The following is a 16,996-nucleotide window of genomic DNA, read 5'->3' on the forward strand; positions in this document are numbered from 1 at the left end:
GCCCTCCTCCCACAGCCTTTTCCCATGGATGAGCCCACAGTGGCTGTGTCCCACCCCGGTGATCCATGGCATTGTCACCTCCTGCCACTGCTGTAACACACCCCCCACACCCTGCAATCCCCAGCCTCCTCCCCCCAGGGGAGTCACACAGCTCCATGAATCCACGACATCCTGAGGGTGATGCTGGCTCAGCCCTTCGGCCACACATCCTGCAGTTTTTGTGGGAAAACCCCAACTTTAATGAATCCCCCTTGGCAGCCCCTCTCACCTCCCCCTGGACAGGCTGGAGCTCAGCAGGGAATGCTTCTGCTCTTGCCTTTCAGCCTTTATTGGGAATTTCTGCTTCCAGAGCAGCTCACCTCCTTGGGAGCAAGGAAAGGCTGTGGCTGTTGTTTTACACTGGAATTTTCATTTACAGTTGGGTTCCAGAGCTTGCCCTCAGAGAACTCTATCTAATTTAAGCTGGATCTGGGGAGCCCTGAAGTTTGGAAGTGTTGGGTAGAACAACCCCTCCTGGATCAGCTGGAAAACCCACCAGGACAGGAGCACACTGAGCAGGAACAGGTCTGGGGGCTGATCAAAGCACAGCTCCAATCAACGTGAGGAACAGGGAAGGATGTGGATGTTGACTGGGGAAAAAATCCATGGAAGGGACTGGAGTGGGAGTTCCTTGATCTGCTGGTGCTGGTGGCCTCAGAAGGTGTCCAGGAGCACGTCCTGGCTGCCACCAGCAGAGCAGCCACTGTCCCCCTCAGTCAGTGGAGCCCCTCAACATTCCCCAGGACTCTCCCTCTGTGCCAGGCTGGGGGCACAGGGATGCACATCCAAGCTTGGAGAGAGCAGGCCCAGACAGTCCCTAGGGGGTCCCCACTTCCCATTTCCTTGGGGGCAGGGTTCCCTTGCTCCAGGGACTCCCACCCATTCCCAAAGAGGAGCCAGCTGGGAGCCCTTATTAATCCACCTGTTCTGCAGGTGGAAGTGAGGACAGGACATGGGGCTGATCCTGCATCCTCTGAGCCCAAGCCCTGTGCTCCTGCTCTCCAGCAAGCCCAGGGCTCCTGCCTGCAAGGATAAAAACATTCTCTAGCTGGACCTAGAATTCATCCAGGCTGCAGCCAAGGCTGTTTCCAGGCTGCTGTCACATCCAGTCCCTGCTCCTGTCAGAGCCACATCCCAGGATGGGGCTGACGCTCCTGTGACAATTTGCCATCACATCCCTGCCCTGCTGGAGCGATCCAGGCAGGATTTGGCCACAGGCAGCTGGCTCCTACCCGTGCTCTTCATGAATCTGGACCCACCACCTCCCTGCCCAGCCAAACCTGGAATGCTCTGGCAGTGGGCACAACCCTCCTGGACAAACCTACTGCCAGAGCTGCCTTCAGGGATGCAGCTGGACAGGATCCCCCCTTGCCCCTGGAGCTGCAGCACCCAGCTCCCTTCCTGGGACAGCCAAGGGCCTCCCTCAGCCCACACTTTACCAGCAAGGAGAGATGAATCAAACTCACTGTGGAGAAACCTTGGGATATTTCCACTTCTTGCCCCTCACCTCCAGCACAGCAGCAGCAGGACTGAGGGAAGCTCCCCAGGCTCTCCATTGGGAGCTCCAGCACCTGAACCCAGGCAGGGTCCCACCCTGAATTTATCAGGAACAAACACGGCACCAACACCCGAGGAAATGAAACATCAGTTCTAAAAGCCTGGGTCCTTCTCCAGCCTGGATCACAGAGCCCAGCACAGAGCTGGGGTGAGAGCAGGCAGCAGTGATCTGAGGGGATGGATCCCACCCAGGAAATGGGGAATGTCAGCTCCAGGTGACAACAGACAGCCCCTGTGCAGGGCTGGAGCTGTGCTGAGCACAGATCCCCGTTCCAGAGCCAGGGGAGAGGCTCAGCCCACGGGAGGAACACGAACACGACACACGGAGGCTGCAACGGGCAGGAGGAGGGTTTATTGAAATAAAAGTGTTTATAAATAATCCCATCCCTTTCCCAGAGCAGAGGCAGGCAGCCCCAGGCAGGCTCTGGGGTGCCTCAGCCCCACTGCAGGTTGGGGGGCACTGGCCACCCCCCGGGTGGGGGGGCCTGCAGGGACGGGGGCAGCTCCTGCACTGGTGGCCAGCCCAGAGGGTACTGGAATGGTGCTGGTTTCTCAAGAAGAGCACTGTGAGGGGAGAGGGAAAGGGATGAGGTGAGAAGCAGTGTGTCTGTCTGACACCAAGGCCAGGCTGGGGACTGGGCTTCCCTGTGCCCCCTCAGTAGCCCCCAAAGAGGAGGGGCCAGCAGAGGAGGGTTTTGGTTATCACCAAATGGGTTCATTCACTCCCCCATCCCAAATCCAGCACCAGGACAGTTGTGTGACCATCCCCAGCATATCCAAGCAGCCTAACACAGAGTGTGCCAGTGAAAACTGAGGTGGGATCACTGAGGGAGCAGCCCAGCCCCCTGAGAGGGGCTCAGCAGGCACAGCTGCCAGGTGCAGGGAGCAGGGCTGGTCCCAGCCCCTCCATCCCCTCTCCTCACACAGCTGACTTGGAAGAACAAACAAAACCAGCAGATGTTTCTTTCCAAGCAGCCCAAATCCCAAGCCAGCTGTGCACTTCCCAAAGGACAAGGACCCCTCGGAAACGGAGGAGCTGCCAAACCAGCGGGGTGTGTGCACCAGAGGACCCTTCAGCAGAGGGAAGAGGCTTCTCCCTCACCCCACAGCCTGGGAATCACTCTGTCCCTGCTCCTCCTCTCCTCAGCTTTACTGGTGGAGGCTGCTGCAAACACCACACTGGGATGAAGAAGTGCAGGAGCAAGAACCATCTGTCCCTTGCCTCCAGTTTGACCAGGGCACGTTTCAATTCATGGGAAATGTACCTTTTCCATTAATTCCCAAGTGCAGGAAGCTCATTTGTTCTCTCACACAAGCCCTGACAGCAGCCTTGCAGCTTCTCAGGCCTCTACCTCCGATCCTGATGAATCTTTTTAATTGTTATGCCAGAAGAAATCTAATCAAACTCCTTTACATAACCCCAGGGAGAAGCAGCACCCTCCTCTCCCTGCGGGGCCATGGCCCAGAGCCAACTACAGGAGTAGTTTTCCAGGAGCGTTTTCCAGGCAACTAACACAGAGCAAAGTCACTTGGCTCAAGGTTTTATCCCCTCAGTGGGGATTCTCCAGAGCCTAGGATGAGGCAGGAGCATGAGGACACACACCAGCCCCTCTGGGCAGGGATATTTGGTGTCATCCCCCCAGCACTGTGGCTCAGGCACAGGTGGATATGGAGCAGAGGGAATGCTGCAAGGTTGAGCCATCACCTAATGAGCATTTCCTGAGCAGCAGGACTGATCAATAGGCAGGATGCTGCCTGGGTACTCAATTCCCTGGGGTCTCATGAGCTACAAGTGCTCTATCAAAGGTTTACCTACAGCTGGAGCATTTTCAATGGCTGTCCCACAGGGACTCTCCAGTGGCCAGCAAGGTCAAGTGTATTTCCTTTCTGAAGGTGTTAATGGGATCCCTCTCCTCTACCCACTTTCACACTCATGGAACTTGTGGCATCTCAGAAGCTTTGAGGTTTTGGATCCTTTTCTAATGGAAATCCATTCTCTACCATTTCCTTTGGAAATCAGTAAAAATCAATCCCATGAAATGTGGGGCTGGAGGGCACAGGGGGAGCACAGAGATGATTGGGAGAGGCATTGGCAAGGCTGGAGAGAGGAAGGGAAGTTCCAATAGTTGGTGTTTAATTCCTGTAGCAGATGGTTTCTGAGCCTGCAGGGAGAGGGAGGCTGGAAAAAGAGCAACAATCCTGGAAATTTGTTTTGTGCATCTATGGAGGCAGCACAGACCAAGTTCTGAAGGTCTGAACATTCCTCTGGGTATGACCAAGTAGTTCTGAAGGTCTGGAAATGCCTCTGGGAATCATGACAGCTATCTTCTGTAAGAGCAGATCCACCCCATGTTCCAGGGATTCACAGGCAGGACAAACAAAATGGGGCAAGTGAAGTGCAGGGGACAGGAATGTGGGCACCTCTGCAAGGCCAAGGGCAGCCGAGCTGAGGGACAGAACAATCCCAGAGCAACAAGCTCAGACAAGCACCAGAAGGAAGCTCCTGCCCAGTCCAAACACGGAGAGGACGGGAACAAACAGAGAAAGAACAGAAGAGAGATTTGGCACCTGCCCAAATGTCATCCCATTAAGCCTGCGGCACAGTCAGGTGAGCGAGGAAACAGCCAGGGCCCCAGTCTGAATGGATCCTGTGAGGAGGAGCCAATTCCACCCTCCCTGGCAGGCAGGGCATGGGGGAGCTGTCAACAGATGAAAGCAGGCTCCTGACACTGAACCCTGGGCATTAATGAGCCAGCAGAGCAGCAGCTCTGTCCTTCCAGGTGTGCCTGTGAGCTCTGCACAGAGCAAGGGCAGCCCTCTGCTGTGGCTTGTTCCCAAAGTGTCCCCTGGCAAACGGGGACACCTGTGCAGACATCCCTGGTGGGGCAGGCAGGGCTGCACCCACACACAGGCCCCTCAGGAGTGCTGCCTGAGGGTGTTGGGAGCTCTGATGCCCTGCACCCTCCCCTGTCCCAGCCCTCCTGTGGGATCCCCCTTGCATCCACACCTGGATGATCCCCAGTACCCAGTACCTGCTGCTCTGAGCTGCACTCAGCCTCTGGGCTCTCTTGTCCAGCCAGTCCTCAATGGTGCCCGGTGGGATATCTGCTCCCTCCCTCTGCAGCTCCTTCAGCCTCTTCTCTCCTGCTCGAGAGAAAGATTGAGATCAGAGAGGGCTGGATCAGAGGGAGGGCCATGAGAGAAAGGGCCACCAGACCCTTGTCCTTTCACTCCATTAAACCTGCTGCTCATTACCCTGCAGAGTTTCACAGGGTGGAAAGTGTGCACCATGCCTGGGCAGCCCCTCCTCCTCCTCCTGTGCCCTCCTGCCATCTGATGCTTGGTGACAGCTGCAGCCAGGCAGAGCAGGGGACAAGAGCTAAACCAGCACGGTGGCAGTTTGGGCACTGAGGGGAGTCTGACATCTCCCCCCGGGGCAGATCACCCTCATCCTTTCCTGGAACAGCCTCGGCTGGCCCTGAGCTGTTTCCAGAGCTGTGTCCCTCCAAGTGGCAGCAGCAACTGTGCCACCCCTGCCCCGTTAGGTGGAGATGACAGGGACAGTGTCCGGATCGATGCAGCCTTGGCAGCCCGGGGAGTCTGAACAGTTCCGGGTGCGTGTTCCAGCCAGCAGACAGATCCCAGAGCTGCTGTCAGGGCTGCTTAAGGAGCTCCCTGCCTGATGTGTCCCCAGCCCCTGCTCAGCCCAGGCAGAGCTGTCACCAGCCCAGGGGCAGAACCAGGGCAGAGAGAACCAGGGGACAACTTCTTGTATTTAGAACCGTGGAATGGCTTGGTTGGAAGTCACCTCAAAGCTCATCCTGTCCCACCCCCCACCACAGTCAGGGACACCTTCCACTATCCCAGGCTGCTCCAAGCCCTGTCCAACCTGGCCTTGGACACTTCCAGGGATCCAGGGGCAGCCACAGCTTCTCTGGGCACCCTGTGCCAGGGCCTCACCCCATTAGAGGGAAGGATTTCTTCCATAAATCACAGAATTACAGAATCGATCAGGTTCAAGAGAGATCACTGACTCCAACCTACACCTAACCTAAATGTCCCCTCTTTCAGTTTAAGCCCATTACTCCTTGTTCTATTTCTCATGGTGGTTAGGAACGAGGAAGGAAACCAGTAGGAAACCTCTGCTGTTTACTGAATCAAGATTTCAAGCCCTCCAATCACTCTGGAAGGGCTGTGTGGGAGAAGGGCCTGGGGAGAAGGGCACGGAGCCAGCGTGGCACAAACCCACAGCTGCCCAGTTAGCAAAGCTCCCCAGTCCCCCCCAGCTGCAGGGAGGGAGCTGGTGCTGGACAGGTCTAGCAGGAGTCCTGACACAGCCACACTCCTGCCAGCACATCAGGGATGAGGACACGCTCCCAGCAATCCCAGCCCCAGTCTCGTGGAAACTTCCCACCAAACAGACCAGGGAACTCAGAAAACCAAATACTGGTGACAATAAAAAGAAAACAGAGACAGCTGCGTGTCACTCCCTTAGCCCTGCTCATCCATCCTTCTGGGGGACCCCTGATCCCATTTAGGGATCAAGGCACCTGCAGTCGTGCCCCTCAGGAGCCTGCTCCACACCCACCCACCCTATGTCACATGTTTTAAGGAAAATATTATACCTTTGCAGACAGAGTGTGAAATTAATAGTGTTTGGGCAGAGTGAAGGATCACTTCATCCTACTGGTGGCAACCAATTATTCATCTGCCTGTTGAATACTAAATCAGGATGGCAGGGATGTGCTACACAATGAGCAGCCAGATGGATAATTTGTCATCCAGCCTTTTCAGCTGCTGCTGCTGGGCGGGGTGACAATGTGCCCAGTGCCACCACAGAAAGCGCTGGGGTCCGGCTGCTGCTCTGAGCCCACCGAGAAGGTTGGGGACAGCAAAGTTCCAGTCTCCCACAGCTGTTCCCAGGGATCAAAGCCCCATCAGAGTGAACTGGGGTCAACCCAAGCAGCTGGCCAGGTGGGGAGATGGGCAGGCAAGAAGCCCAGCCTGGAGAGCTGGGCACTGCTCACACTCAGGGTTAGACTCATCTGGCAACCTTGAGGACCTTATTTCCCTTTGTTCCATGTTCTTCCAGCTCCTGAGCACATCCCACCTCAGCAAGGGGACAGACAAGCAGTGTCTATGAGAAGCTTCAATAAGGCAGGGAAGAAAATCATGAAGAATCTCTCCCACCTCTCTGTACCACTGCCATTTCCTCTTCATGCAACTCCCAACCCCAGCAGAGAACAGAGCATGAACAGTCCAAGCTTCTCTGTTCAGCAGGGAGCCCCAAGGTACCACACCAGGGATGGAGTAGCCACAACTCCCAGCCAGAAAAGTTCACTGGATGCTGTGGAACCACTCTGGATTTGCACTGCCCCAAATGAGGCCCCAGATATCCACATCAGAAAGACATCCAGCTGTCTCCCTGTTCTCACAGCTCCAGGAGCTGCTGCTCCAGAGCAGTCCAAACCTCAGGCTCAGAAATGTGGCAGCAGGGACAGGCAGCTCTTCAGCTCTGCCCACCTTGATGATGTCCATGTCCCTCTGGAGCACACACATCCCATCCAGGGACCACCAAACACACCTTGAAATTGGAAATACTCCCTGAATGCCAACAGCTGTTCCAAGAAGCAGCTCTGAAAGGCCTTTACCAGCTCTTGCTCCCCACACGTGCCCATGCAGCTGGACAGGTGTGAAGGTGCTTCCCCCCCCCCATTCCTCCTCCTCACTGTGGTGTTTGCTTCCAAGTCTGATTACAGCCAATTGAAAGAGCATCTGCAGTTGTGAAGTGCCTCTAATGATGCCAGAGCAGGGTCCACATTTATCTTCTCTCCTCATGGGTGTTATTGTTGACAAAGGCACTACTGTGTGAGAGATGGAACCCACCAGTACTTGCTGGGGGGGGTCACCCAGCAAGGCAATGCACAGGAAATCCCTCAGCTCTCACCCAGCAAAGAGATGCACATGAAATCCCTCAGCTGCCTCCCTGGTGGATGATGTGGAACCCCAACTCCTCCAGAGCACAAGACCAGCACCAGAGCATGGCTGAGATGGGGCTGAGGAGCCTCTGCCATCGGAGCAGCCAAACAAGTGACCGCCCTGCAGCCCAGTGTGAGCACTCCTGCTCCCTGCCCAGTTAAACCAGTGGACTCCAGCCACCCCAGCAGGGCCCTCAGACCCCTGCAAGCTCATGGACACCCTGCAAACCCTCCCCAGCTGTGCCCTCCTCTGGCAGCCCTGCCTGGCTGCAGCCATCAGAGCCAGGTCGATCCTGTCTGCACCAGGGACACGGATTAGCGGGGAGCCAATAACTCTGAGCAAGGAGATGGCAATTTGACAGTGACTTCTCCTGACATGACTGTACTTAAAATGACAGCTTGGAAGTGTCTGGCTGATGAATGATGCAGCAGATGCAGAAGGCTAATGCTTTGATGGGGGAACAGCTGGGAATATGAGCTCCCTCCCTGCTGAAGGTGTAAACTGTTGCTTCTTGATGAGGATATTCTACAGGGTGCAGAGATGCTGATGCCAAAGTAGGCCAGGCTCCAAGCTGTTCTAGAACATGGAATCATCCAGAAATTTTCCTACTTAACCCACAAAACTTAACCAAACTACAGGGTGAACTCCCAGCATTAAAAGGGCCAAATGTTAAGGATAATGTCATGTTTCCTTTGGCTGTGATAAAAATACTTCATTATCAAGGTGAGTTCACGGACACAGAGCTACCAATGCCAAATACTCACAGGGACTTAGGGACAGGTTCAATATTTACATGATAAAAAAAGTCTCATCATGGTTTAGATGGGTTAAAAATAAAAGTCAGACAAGGCTTTGCCTGCACCAGAGCTGAGGAAAGGGGGGTTAAGCAGCACTGTGGGCCACCAGGAAAGCATCCCCCACCAGCCTGGCCACCCCCAGCATGGTCCCCCCAAGGCTTGGGAAAGCTCTGGAGCTTCCAGCCTCTCAGCTCATCTCAAATCCTTGAAAACCCCTGGCCCCAAAGCTGCCAAAATCTCCCAGCTGGGTCAGTGAGAGGCAGCCTGGTCCAGATTGCTCCATTCCTGCTGGCTGTGGCTTGGGATGGCTCATGGCTCAGAGATCCTGAGTGGAGATGCATGTGGGATATTACTGATGGAGGATCCTGTGTGAATTACACACCCTGCCACTACAAGCTTGCCCTCAACTCTGCCCTCCTCACCCCCAGCACCTGAGACAAGGGTGCTTTGGCAGGGTGCTTTGACACTTTGAAGGAGTGCTGGGACGTGCCCATGACTCACCAGACAGTGTCTGATCCTTCCATCCTGTCTGCTACAGGCTGTCCCTCTCCTCCACCAAATCCTGCTGAGCCTTTCCCTACACCAAATCCCTCCAAACTCTCTGATCAGAGCTGGAGCCTGTGTGATGCACAAAACCACACCATGAGAGAGGTGAGCAGGATTGAACTCTCCAACCAAGCACCCCCTGTCCCCTGGCCATCGCTCCTTCAGGGCTAATTGGTAAATGAAATGTTTGACTCCAGAGCACAAATGCAAGGTTTCCCAGTAATCTCCCTGGAATTGGCTCTCAGCAGCCAATCCTGCACTTACACCGACCCATTTGACACAAGTCAATACTCAATAACAAGTGTAATTGGCAAGGAAAGCTGCCCGAGTGCAGAGGAGCTGCCAGCCCTCCCCGCTCCGCTCCAGAGAGCTCCCACTTCTCCTGCAGGAACAGCCAGTGCCTGGAAATGCCAGAGGTTCCTGTGCTGCCACTCTGTGCACCCTCGGGAGCCCAGCAGAGGGGGGTCAGGCAGAGGCTCTGGCTGGAAGGTGGCTCTGGGAAGGGCTGGAGCACTCCATCCCCACCGTGGCTTTATCGACCGCCAGCAGCGCTCCGAGATTGATTCAGAGTCACCTCGGGGGCTCTCACTGACTCAGCACAACCTGGGAGAGCTCTGTGCTGCCTGCCTGCCTCCCCCTGGCTCCCCTGAGCTCCCCCTCCCCAAATGGGATCCCTCTGAGGGCCAGGAGAGGCTCTGCCCCACCCACACCCCCCTCTCACATCCCACACTTCCAACACCTCAGCCAGGCTTTGCCAGACTCTTGGCAAAACAACAGCTGGCTCCAGAGAGGATGTGGGCATGGGAGCTGCTCCAAGCTGGGCTGCACTGGGACACCAGGCTGGGGAAGGAATCCTCCTCTGCTCCACATTGTCAGGCCAGATCTGGGTGCTGTACCCACTGCTGGGCTCCCCAGTACTGAGACAATGGCACAACCCAAAATATGGGAATTTCCATCAGGGATTTCTATTGAAATACTTAAAAAATTACACATTTTTATTATGAACCCAGTCAAACACTGATCAGGTCATCCACAGAGTCTCCAGCCTTGAGGTATTTGAAACACACTGGATGCAGCCCTGAGCACCCTGCTTGCAGCATGGTGAGGGTTAGATGATCTCCAGTGGGGATTTCAACCATTCCACAAGTTCTCACCAACTCCTCACTCACACTCCCTGGAACTGTCCAAGGCCAGGCTGGATGGGGCTTGGAGTAACCTGGTCTAGTGGAAGGTGTCCCTGCCCATGGCAGGGGTGGAGTGAGATGAGCTCTGAGACCCCTTCCCACCCAGCCCAGTCTGTGATTCTGTGATTTTCTTTAACCACTCAAGTAATGACTCCTGTGGAGAAAACAGAGCTACCACCTCTTTTCCCTAAAAGAAAAGTAGTTCCAAGAATGGTAGTCCCAGAATGAGAAAGTTCAAAAGCGCTCTGCAGGCTCCCAGCAGGGAGCAGCTGCCATCCACCCTCTGCCCACACTTCACTTCCATCCAAAGCCACCCAAGCAGAGGCTGTTTCTGGATCCAGGACCCCTTTCACAGCCCGACAGCAGGACAGCTCTTCCCACCAGCTCTTCCCACGGGTGGAAGCAGCAGCTCCCTGGTAATAGCAGCAAGGTGGGGGAAAATCAAATCCATAAATTTAAGGGGATGTGATGTACCAGTGCCCTCTGCTGCTGACAGTTTTTATTCCCTGACTGAACAAAACCCCGAGGGCTCAGGAAGGCCACTCCAGACTCTTGCTGCCAAGTGGTAGCAGCACTGCTCAGCTCCAGGTTTGTGTCTGTGCCAGCAGCTCGAGAGCAGGGAGCATATGACAAACTGCAGCACTTCCAGGCTCACACAGCACTGGGAAGCAGGAGGGATTGGCTGGCTCCACACAGGCAGCAAGGGATCACAGCCTGCACAACCCCTCACACCCCCCTGCAGCAACTCCCCCTGCAAGGAGATCCTCAGACATTGCCCTGTTGGAGGACTCACCTTGAACCTGGGCACTCAGCTTCTCCAGGTCCTGCTCTGTCATGTGGGAAAATCTGCAGTTGGACCCAAAATCACACTGTCCTGGAATGAAATAGTGAGATTTGAAAGTTCAGTTTCAAAATCCTCTAGATTAGATAATAGGAAATATTTCTTCACAGAATGGGTTGTAAAGCATTGGAATGGGCTGCCCAGAGAAGTGGTGCAGTCACCACCCCTGGAAGTGCTCAAAAAAGTCTGTGGATGTGACACCTGGGGACACAGTTTAATGATGAACATGGTGGTGCTGTACTGACATTTCGACTTGGTGATCTTAAAGGTCTTTTCCAACTTTAATAATTCTGGGAAGAGCCAGAGTCCCATAAGAACCACCCAGAGGAGGTCCTTGAGCAAGCAAACCCAGGCTCCATCACACCTGGATGCCAGACACAGGCCCAAGCTCCTCCCTCCAGCCCAGGGCTGGCTCTGGAAGGAGCTGCTCAAGCCCAGGCACTTCTTTCCACCTTAGAACTCCTCACCTGTTTGCAGAAACTTCCGACAAGGTTTCTTGGTTTGCTCTTCCTGCAGGATTGCAGCAGCATCTGGGGAGACAAGGGATGAACAGGTAAAGATCCTGGGTACAGCAAAATCCCATCATGTCCAGTCCCAAACTGGCCAGGGAGCAGAAGGAAGCAGAGGGACGTGCAGGCAATGGTTTCACAGCCAGTTTAGCCCATTCCCACTGCACTCCTCAGGCTGGCACTAACATTCCTGGAGCTGTGTGCTGAGACAGGTCAGAACCACACACAAGGGTTTCACCCCTGAGACTGCCTGATCCACCAGCACCACATGCTCAAATTGCTGGCACACAGAGTGTATATAAACCATCAGTGCTGATTTATTTCCTCTTCCCTGCCATCCACATCCATCACCTCCCCAGTCCCAGGAAGGGAGTAGCAGGGAGCACCCACCTCGGAATAAGTCGTACCAGACTCTCTTAGCCCGCAGATGCTGCACTCCATTGAGGTGTTTCTTCCTGTTGTGCAGGTTGTCCTGGAAGGACCTGTCACAGTAGTCACAGAAGTACCTTTTGCCCATCTCTCTCCTGGCAAAACAGTATCAGCATGTCCTGGGGTCATCAGGCAGCTCCTCGGCGCCCAGCCATGGGAATGGAGGATCCAGGATTTACAGTGCCTGCTTCCAAAGGAGGAGAACTCAAATCACTTAGGGCTGGCAGGCAGACAAAGAGGTGAGACCCAACAGTTCATATCCTTGTCCATCACAGACTGCTGGGGCAGGATCTGCTGCCTGTACATGGGAGAAAAGGCCTGATCTGCATTTATCTCTGTCACCCAAAGCAACAACAGCTCTGCTGGAAGGATTCTCCTTCCCTGAGCTCAGAGCACAGAAAACAGAGAGCCACAGGCTGCAGGGAAGGTGCAGCACAAACCATGCAAGGTGCAAACAGGAGGAGCTGGAGGTCCTGGGGACCTTTGACCACAACCTCCACGAGCTGATACAAAAGAGGAAGGAAACTCCCCAGTGTCCATCTCTGCAAGGTAAGGAAGAAACTCAGCAAAGCTCATTTTATCCTCAAAGATAAAACAGAAGCTGATCTCACCTGTCCTGTGGGCAGCTGCATTATAAACACTACAGGACATATTTCCTACAATCCACTGAGCCACCTGTTTTTTCCTAGACATCATGGATTGCTCTCCTCATCCTCCCCAGCCTATGGCACCAAGGGGTGTCTGCTCTGAGTACAGCACCAAGATCACAATAGAATTTGGGAGCTCCCACCTGTGCTGGGCCTGCTACTCTCAGTGCAGGTGAGATCAGCTTGTGTTTAATCCTTCAGGCACCTGTCCCCATCAGATGTCCCTGCTGGAGGTGCAACAAACACCCTGAAGGAGCTGCAAGCTCTCTCCTGAGGGATACAGAGGTACTTGGTGAATGGCAAAGATGGATGGACTGGGAGATAAACTCCAAAAGCAATTCTCCAGGTTTTGACACTTTGACAGCTGAATGCATTTAAAAAGTGGCACAGAGACCAGCACAAGAAATAAAGATTTCATAAATAAAATGGGTCCAGAATCAATCACAGCCCCCTGGAATGAAGAGCAGAGCACCAGGCAACCCCTCAGAGCCCAGCGTGCCCAGCTCAGGCAGGGCTGCCAAGCCTCCTGCCAGACATCCATCCCAGCAGGAGCACCAGCACCACATTCCCTTCCCTCCCCTGCTCCCAGGAACTGCTGCTTCAAAATCAAACCCCTGGAAATCTCCAAGGCCTCACACCACAAGTTAAAGGAAAGCTGCATTCCATGGGAAGACCTTCTGAGATTTTTAGTATTGGATTGCAAACCTCGACACTGAAGGTAAAATGTTCAGATATTCCAAGTGAACTGGAATCCCTTTGAGGTTCCTTCCTGGGGGGGTGAGGGCTGGCCATGCCCCAGCTGGGTGTGCTGGGACCCCAAATCCCCCATGCCCTGGGCTGATTCTGACCCAGCTCTGCAGGGCTTGAGGTCTGAAATCGTCCTCCTCCAGCCCAAGAACCCAAACCCAAGCACTGCTTAATGAGCACGGAGCCATAAATTCCCTCATCCTTTGCATCCCTGAGTTTTGCAGCCAGGTTTGCAGCACTGTGGTGAGGCTGCTGGAATTCAGGGGGAACAATGCTTTTAAATACTGAAAAATCCCTGTTCCACATGCTATTCCATAGTCTCCCAAAGTTCCTGGTGACACAGAAATCTCCCTGTCTCAGCTGCTGGCTCCTGCACTCCATCTCTGCAGAAGAGAATGCTGCAGACAGGGAAAACAAATGAGATTCTGCAGCGGTCCCACACAAGTTTCCAGAGATCTCCCAGGGAATTCTGCCTGCGGAAGCCCAGCAGCAGCCAGCCTTTGAAATAGTATTTCAAACTTTCTCTTTCATCACTCCAACAGCAATAATTGCAGAAGCTCCTTCCCCCTCCTCCCCCAACAACCAGGGCAGAAAGCTCCTCCAGACTCCAGATCCCACATCCCACAGCTGCCTGCTCCCAAATTCTCTGAGCAATTCCCATTGCAGGGGACAGAGGGATTGTAAATAGCAATTAGAGAGGTATCAGATTCTCCCTGAGACTTTCCCCTTCAGTGATTACACCCAACACTTATCCCCCTCTTTTCAAGGATCCCACTGCATGGATGCCTTGCTGGGTTCTGCCAACTCTCTGCAATACCAGCACTTCCCAGCACTCTGTGAATCCAGAGGAGTCAAAAGCTGCTTCTGAGCAGCACCAGCCTATTTCCATCTCCCCAAACGGCTCCAGCAGTAAACAAAGAGCATTATTCAGCTGAAAACAGAGATGGCTCCTAATTAAATCCATCTTAGTCATTATAAAATAAAGTAAATGTAGCTGTTCTATAAAGAGCTGCCTCAGCCTGGCCGTTTCCTCTCAGCATCTCCAGCCCCTGATTTGCAACTGAATCAGGGCACTCAGACCTGGGCCCACCGCAGCCATAAATGCTTCCAGCCAGGCTTTGTGCCAGCTTAAAAGTCTTCCTGAATAAATGCAAATTAAAATTAAAAAAAACCAACAACGCAGAGCTTTATGTTGTATAAAAGTGTAACAGCAATGCTGCGCTGTGTCTCCTGGAGCCCTGCTGGGTGAGCAATATCCTGGTCTGAGGCACCTCCAAGGTGACGGAGAGGGGCTTGGGACAACTTAACAAGATATCCTGGGCACCATCCCACATTCCCCTGCTCCAGCACTCCACGCTGCTCCGTGTCAGCTGCAGATTTTATCTCTGCCCCTCGGGGTGTTTCCCCGGGCAGAGGGAGGAAGGTGACCCGGGAGGGGGCACAGACTCCTTTGTGTCTGGGGGGAGCTGCTGCTCTCCACAGCGGCCCCGGGAGGTGCTGCTGGGCCCTGACCTCAATTTCCTGCCTCCTCACAGCCCGGGCTCGGGGCCATTCCAGCCACTTCGGAGACCCAGGCAGATGTGAATTAATTAAATGCAAGTGTCAGCCTTCTGATACTCGGCTGCCAATTTAAATGGGCTCAGATCTGCAGGGAGACCTGGAATGGCAGCAGAGTTTGCCAGCACCTTCCCAATGACAGAGGCACAGATCCTGCTTTCCATTCCACCCAGAGGAACCATGGAATCATGGAATGGTTGGGTTGGAGGCACATTAAAGCTCATCCAGTGCCACCCCTGCCATGGCAGGGACACCTCCCACTGTCCCAGGCTGCTCCCAGCCCCAATGTCCAGCCTGGCCTTGGGCACTGCCAGGGATCCAGGGGCAGCCCCAGCTGCTCTGGGCACCTGTGCCAGGGCCTGCCCACCCTCCTAGGGAACAATCCCTAATTCCCAATATCCCATCCATCCCTGCCTCTGGAAGTGGGAAGCCATTGCCCCTTGTCCTGTCAGAGAATCATGGAATGGTTGGGTTGGAAGGGACCTTAAAGCTCATCTCATCCCAATCCCTGCCACGGGTAGGGACAGCTTCCATTGGGAATCCAGAGCTTGATTTGGGATCAACACCAACCCCACCACACACAAACCATCCTGGTAGCAGCAATTAATGGGCAGCTGGGGGGATTTGTGTTAGATAATCCAGAGCAGTTACATTTCAAAAATAAAATTTGAGTTTTTCTGAGTTCTGCTCTGTGGTGACCAAGGTCAGAACCCAGGGAATGGCTGGAGCTGGGCCAGGGCAGCTCAGGCTGAGATCAGGGCAAGGTTCTTTCCCCAGAGGGTGCTGGCACTGCCCAGGCTGCCCAGGGAATGGGCACAGCCCCGAGGCTGCCAGAGCTCCAGGAGCCTTTGGGCAGCACTGCCAGGGATGGACAGGGTGGGATTGTTGGGGGTCTGGGCAGGGACAGGGGCTGGGCTGGATGGTCCCTGGGGGTTCCTTCCCACTTGGGATATTCTGGGGTTCCAAGGGGTAACACTACACAGGGATGTGCCAGGCACCTTCCAGGCTTCCAGAACAAGCAGAGGTCTTGTCCTAACCCAGAAAAATCCCACAGGTCCCCACAGTCACTGCATGAGGGAAAAAATATGAATAAATCAGGAGAAACTACTCTGCAGACAGACTTTGTGCTACTTCTGAGGGGATGGGACAAACAAAACAACAGAGCAGCATCACTTGAGGATCTGCTCTGGAACTTCATGGACACTTGCTTAACAACAGCCCTGTGGGGAAACAGCCTCAGTGTCAGGATTCCCCTGTCCCACCCCTGTCTGTTCTGCCTTCCTAAATCCAAATTTACCTCTCTCCTCTCTGCGCTAGAGTCAACCAGGACTACTCTGCTCTCACTGAGTTTAAAAAGAGAGAAACACAAAGAGAGAGGCAGCAAATGGGAACGTTCCCACTTTTGTTCTGCCACACGGGGCCAGGTCCCACTCACTCCTCCCGAGGCCTCTGGAGCAGCTGCCAGAGGTCCCCTGGCCCTGGCACAGGTGCCCAGAGCAGCTGGGGCTGCCCCTGGATCCCTGGCAGTGGATCCAGGCCGGACACTGGGGCTGGGAGCAGCCTGGGACAGTGGGAGGTGTCCCTGCCATGGCAGGGGTGGCACTGGATGAGCTTCAGGGTCCCTTCCAACCCAACCATTCCTCGATTCATGAGCCCTACGCCCCCTCCAACTCCCCCGACACTGACACCAACCCGCTTTTGCAACCCTAAACTGCAGAAAACACCCGAAAAACACCCCAAAAACCACCCCAAATCGCCTCCCACCCACCTTCCGGGGGTCAGCTGAGGGCAGTGACCGCAGCCTCCTTCCTGTCCCTGTCGCCCTTGGCCGGACACCCGGGCAGGGGAGGGCAGGGCAGGCCCGGGGTATCTCTGCCCCCTCAGCCCCGTCTGGGTCCCGCCCGAGCCACGGCCGGGCCGGTTTCACCGCACAGCCCTCGGGGCTGCCCAGCGGAGGCCGCTGAGGACAAGGCGGGAGGGACGGGACGAGTGGAGCCTCACAGGGACCCCCCGATACCCCCGCCACGCTCACCCACCTCTGCCTAGGCCCGCGCCGCGCCGCCTACAACTCCCACAACACCCTACGGCAACAGCGCATGCGTAGATCACAAACGGCACAGAGCGCAGCCTACAACTTCCAGCATGCCCCACGGCCATTGCATGC

General features: G+C 54.8%; 1 protein-coding gene across 6 annotated transcripts; it reads right to left on the reverse strand.

The window, feature by feature from the left end:
* Positions 1–1,926: 1,926 nt before the first annotated feature.
* ZMAT5 (zinc finger matrin-type 5) lies at positions 1,927–16,943 on the reverse strand. 6 transcript variants are annotated; one of them, XM_071445710.1, is made up of 6 exons: positions 16,869–16,943; positions 11,843–12,065; positions 11,411–11,473; positions 10,896–10,976; positions 4,629–4,740; positions 1,927–2,160 (listed from the first exon to the last, which is right to left on the reverse strand). In XM_071445710.1, exons 2-6 carry the CDS (start codon positions 11,967–11,969, stop codon positions 2,031–2,033), a joined length of 513 nt encoding a protein of 170 aa, XP_071301811.1. In that variant the 5' UTR covers positions 11,970–12,065; positions 16,869–16,943; the 3' UTR covers positions 1,927–2,030. The 6 variants fall into 6 exon arrangements, with proteins under 6 accessions (XP_071301811.1, XP_071301813.1, XP_071301816.1 ...); XM_071445712.1 differs by having other exon boundaries at positions 11,843–12,068; positions 16,869–16,901; XM_071445715.1 differs by having other exon boundaries at positions 16,865–16,886.
* Positions 16,944–16,996: the final 53 nt, after the last annotated feature.

Source organism: Agelaius tricolor, unplaced genomic scaffold (assembly GCF_023055355.1).
Source record: "Agelaius tricolor isolate 1412-34295 unplaced genomic scaffold, bAgeTri1.0.p SCAF_20, whole genome shotgun sequence".
Classification (NCBI taxonomy): Eukaryota; Metazoa; Chordata; class Aves; order Passeriformes; family Icteridae; genus Agelaius; species Agelaius tricolor.

Bases quoted from the DNA above. Each gene is read 5' to 3' on its own strand.
- ZMAT5 (XM_071445710.1), bottom strand. From the start codon at position 11,969: ATGGGCAAAAGGTACTTCTGTGACTACTGTGACAGGTCCTTCCAGGAC. The intron at 10,977-11,410 runs GTGAGGAGTTCT...ATTTCATTCCAG, and splicing joins TCGGAAGTTTCTGCAAACAG to GACAGTGTGATTTTGGGTCC. The intron at 4,741-10,895 runs GTGAGTCCTCCA...TCTCTCGAGCAG, and splicing joins GCTGAGTGCCCAGGTTCAAG to GAGAGAAGAGGCTGAAGGAG.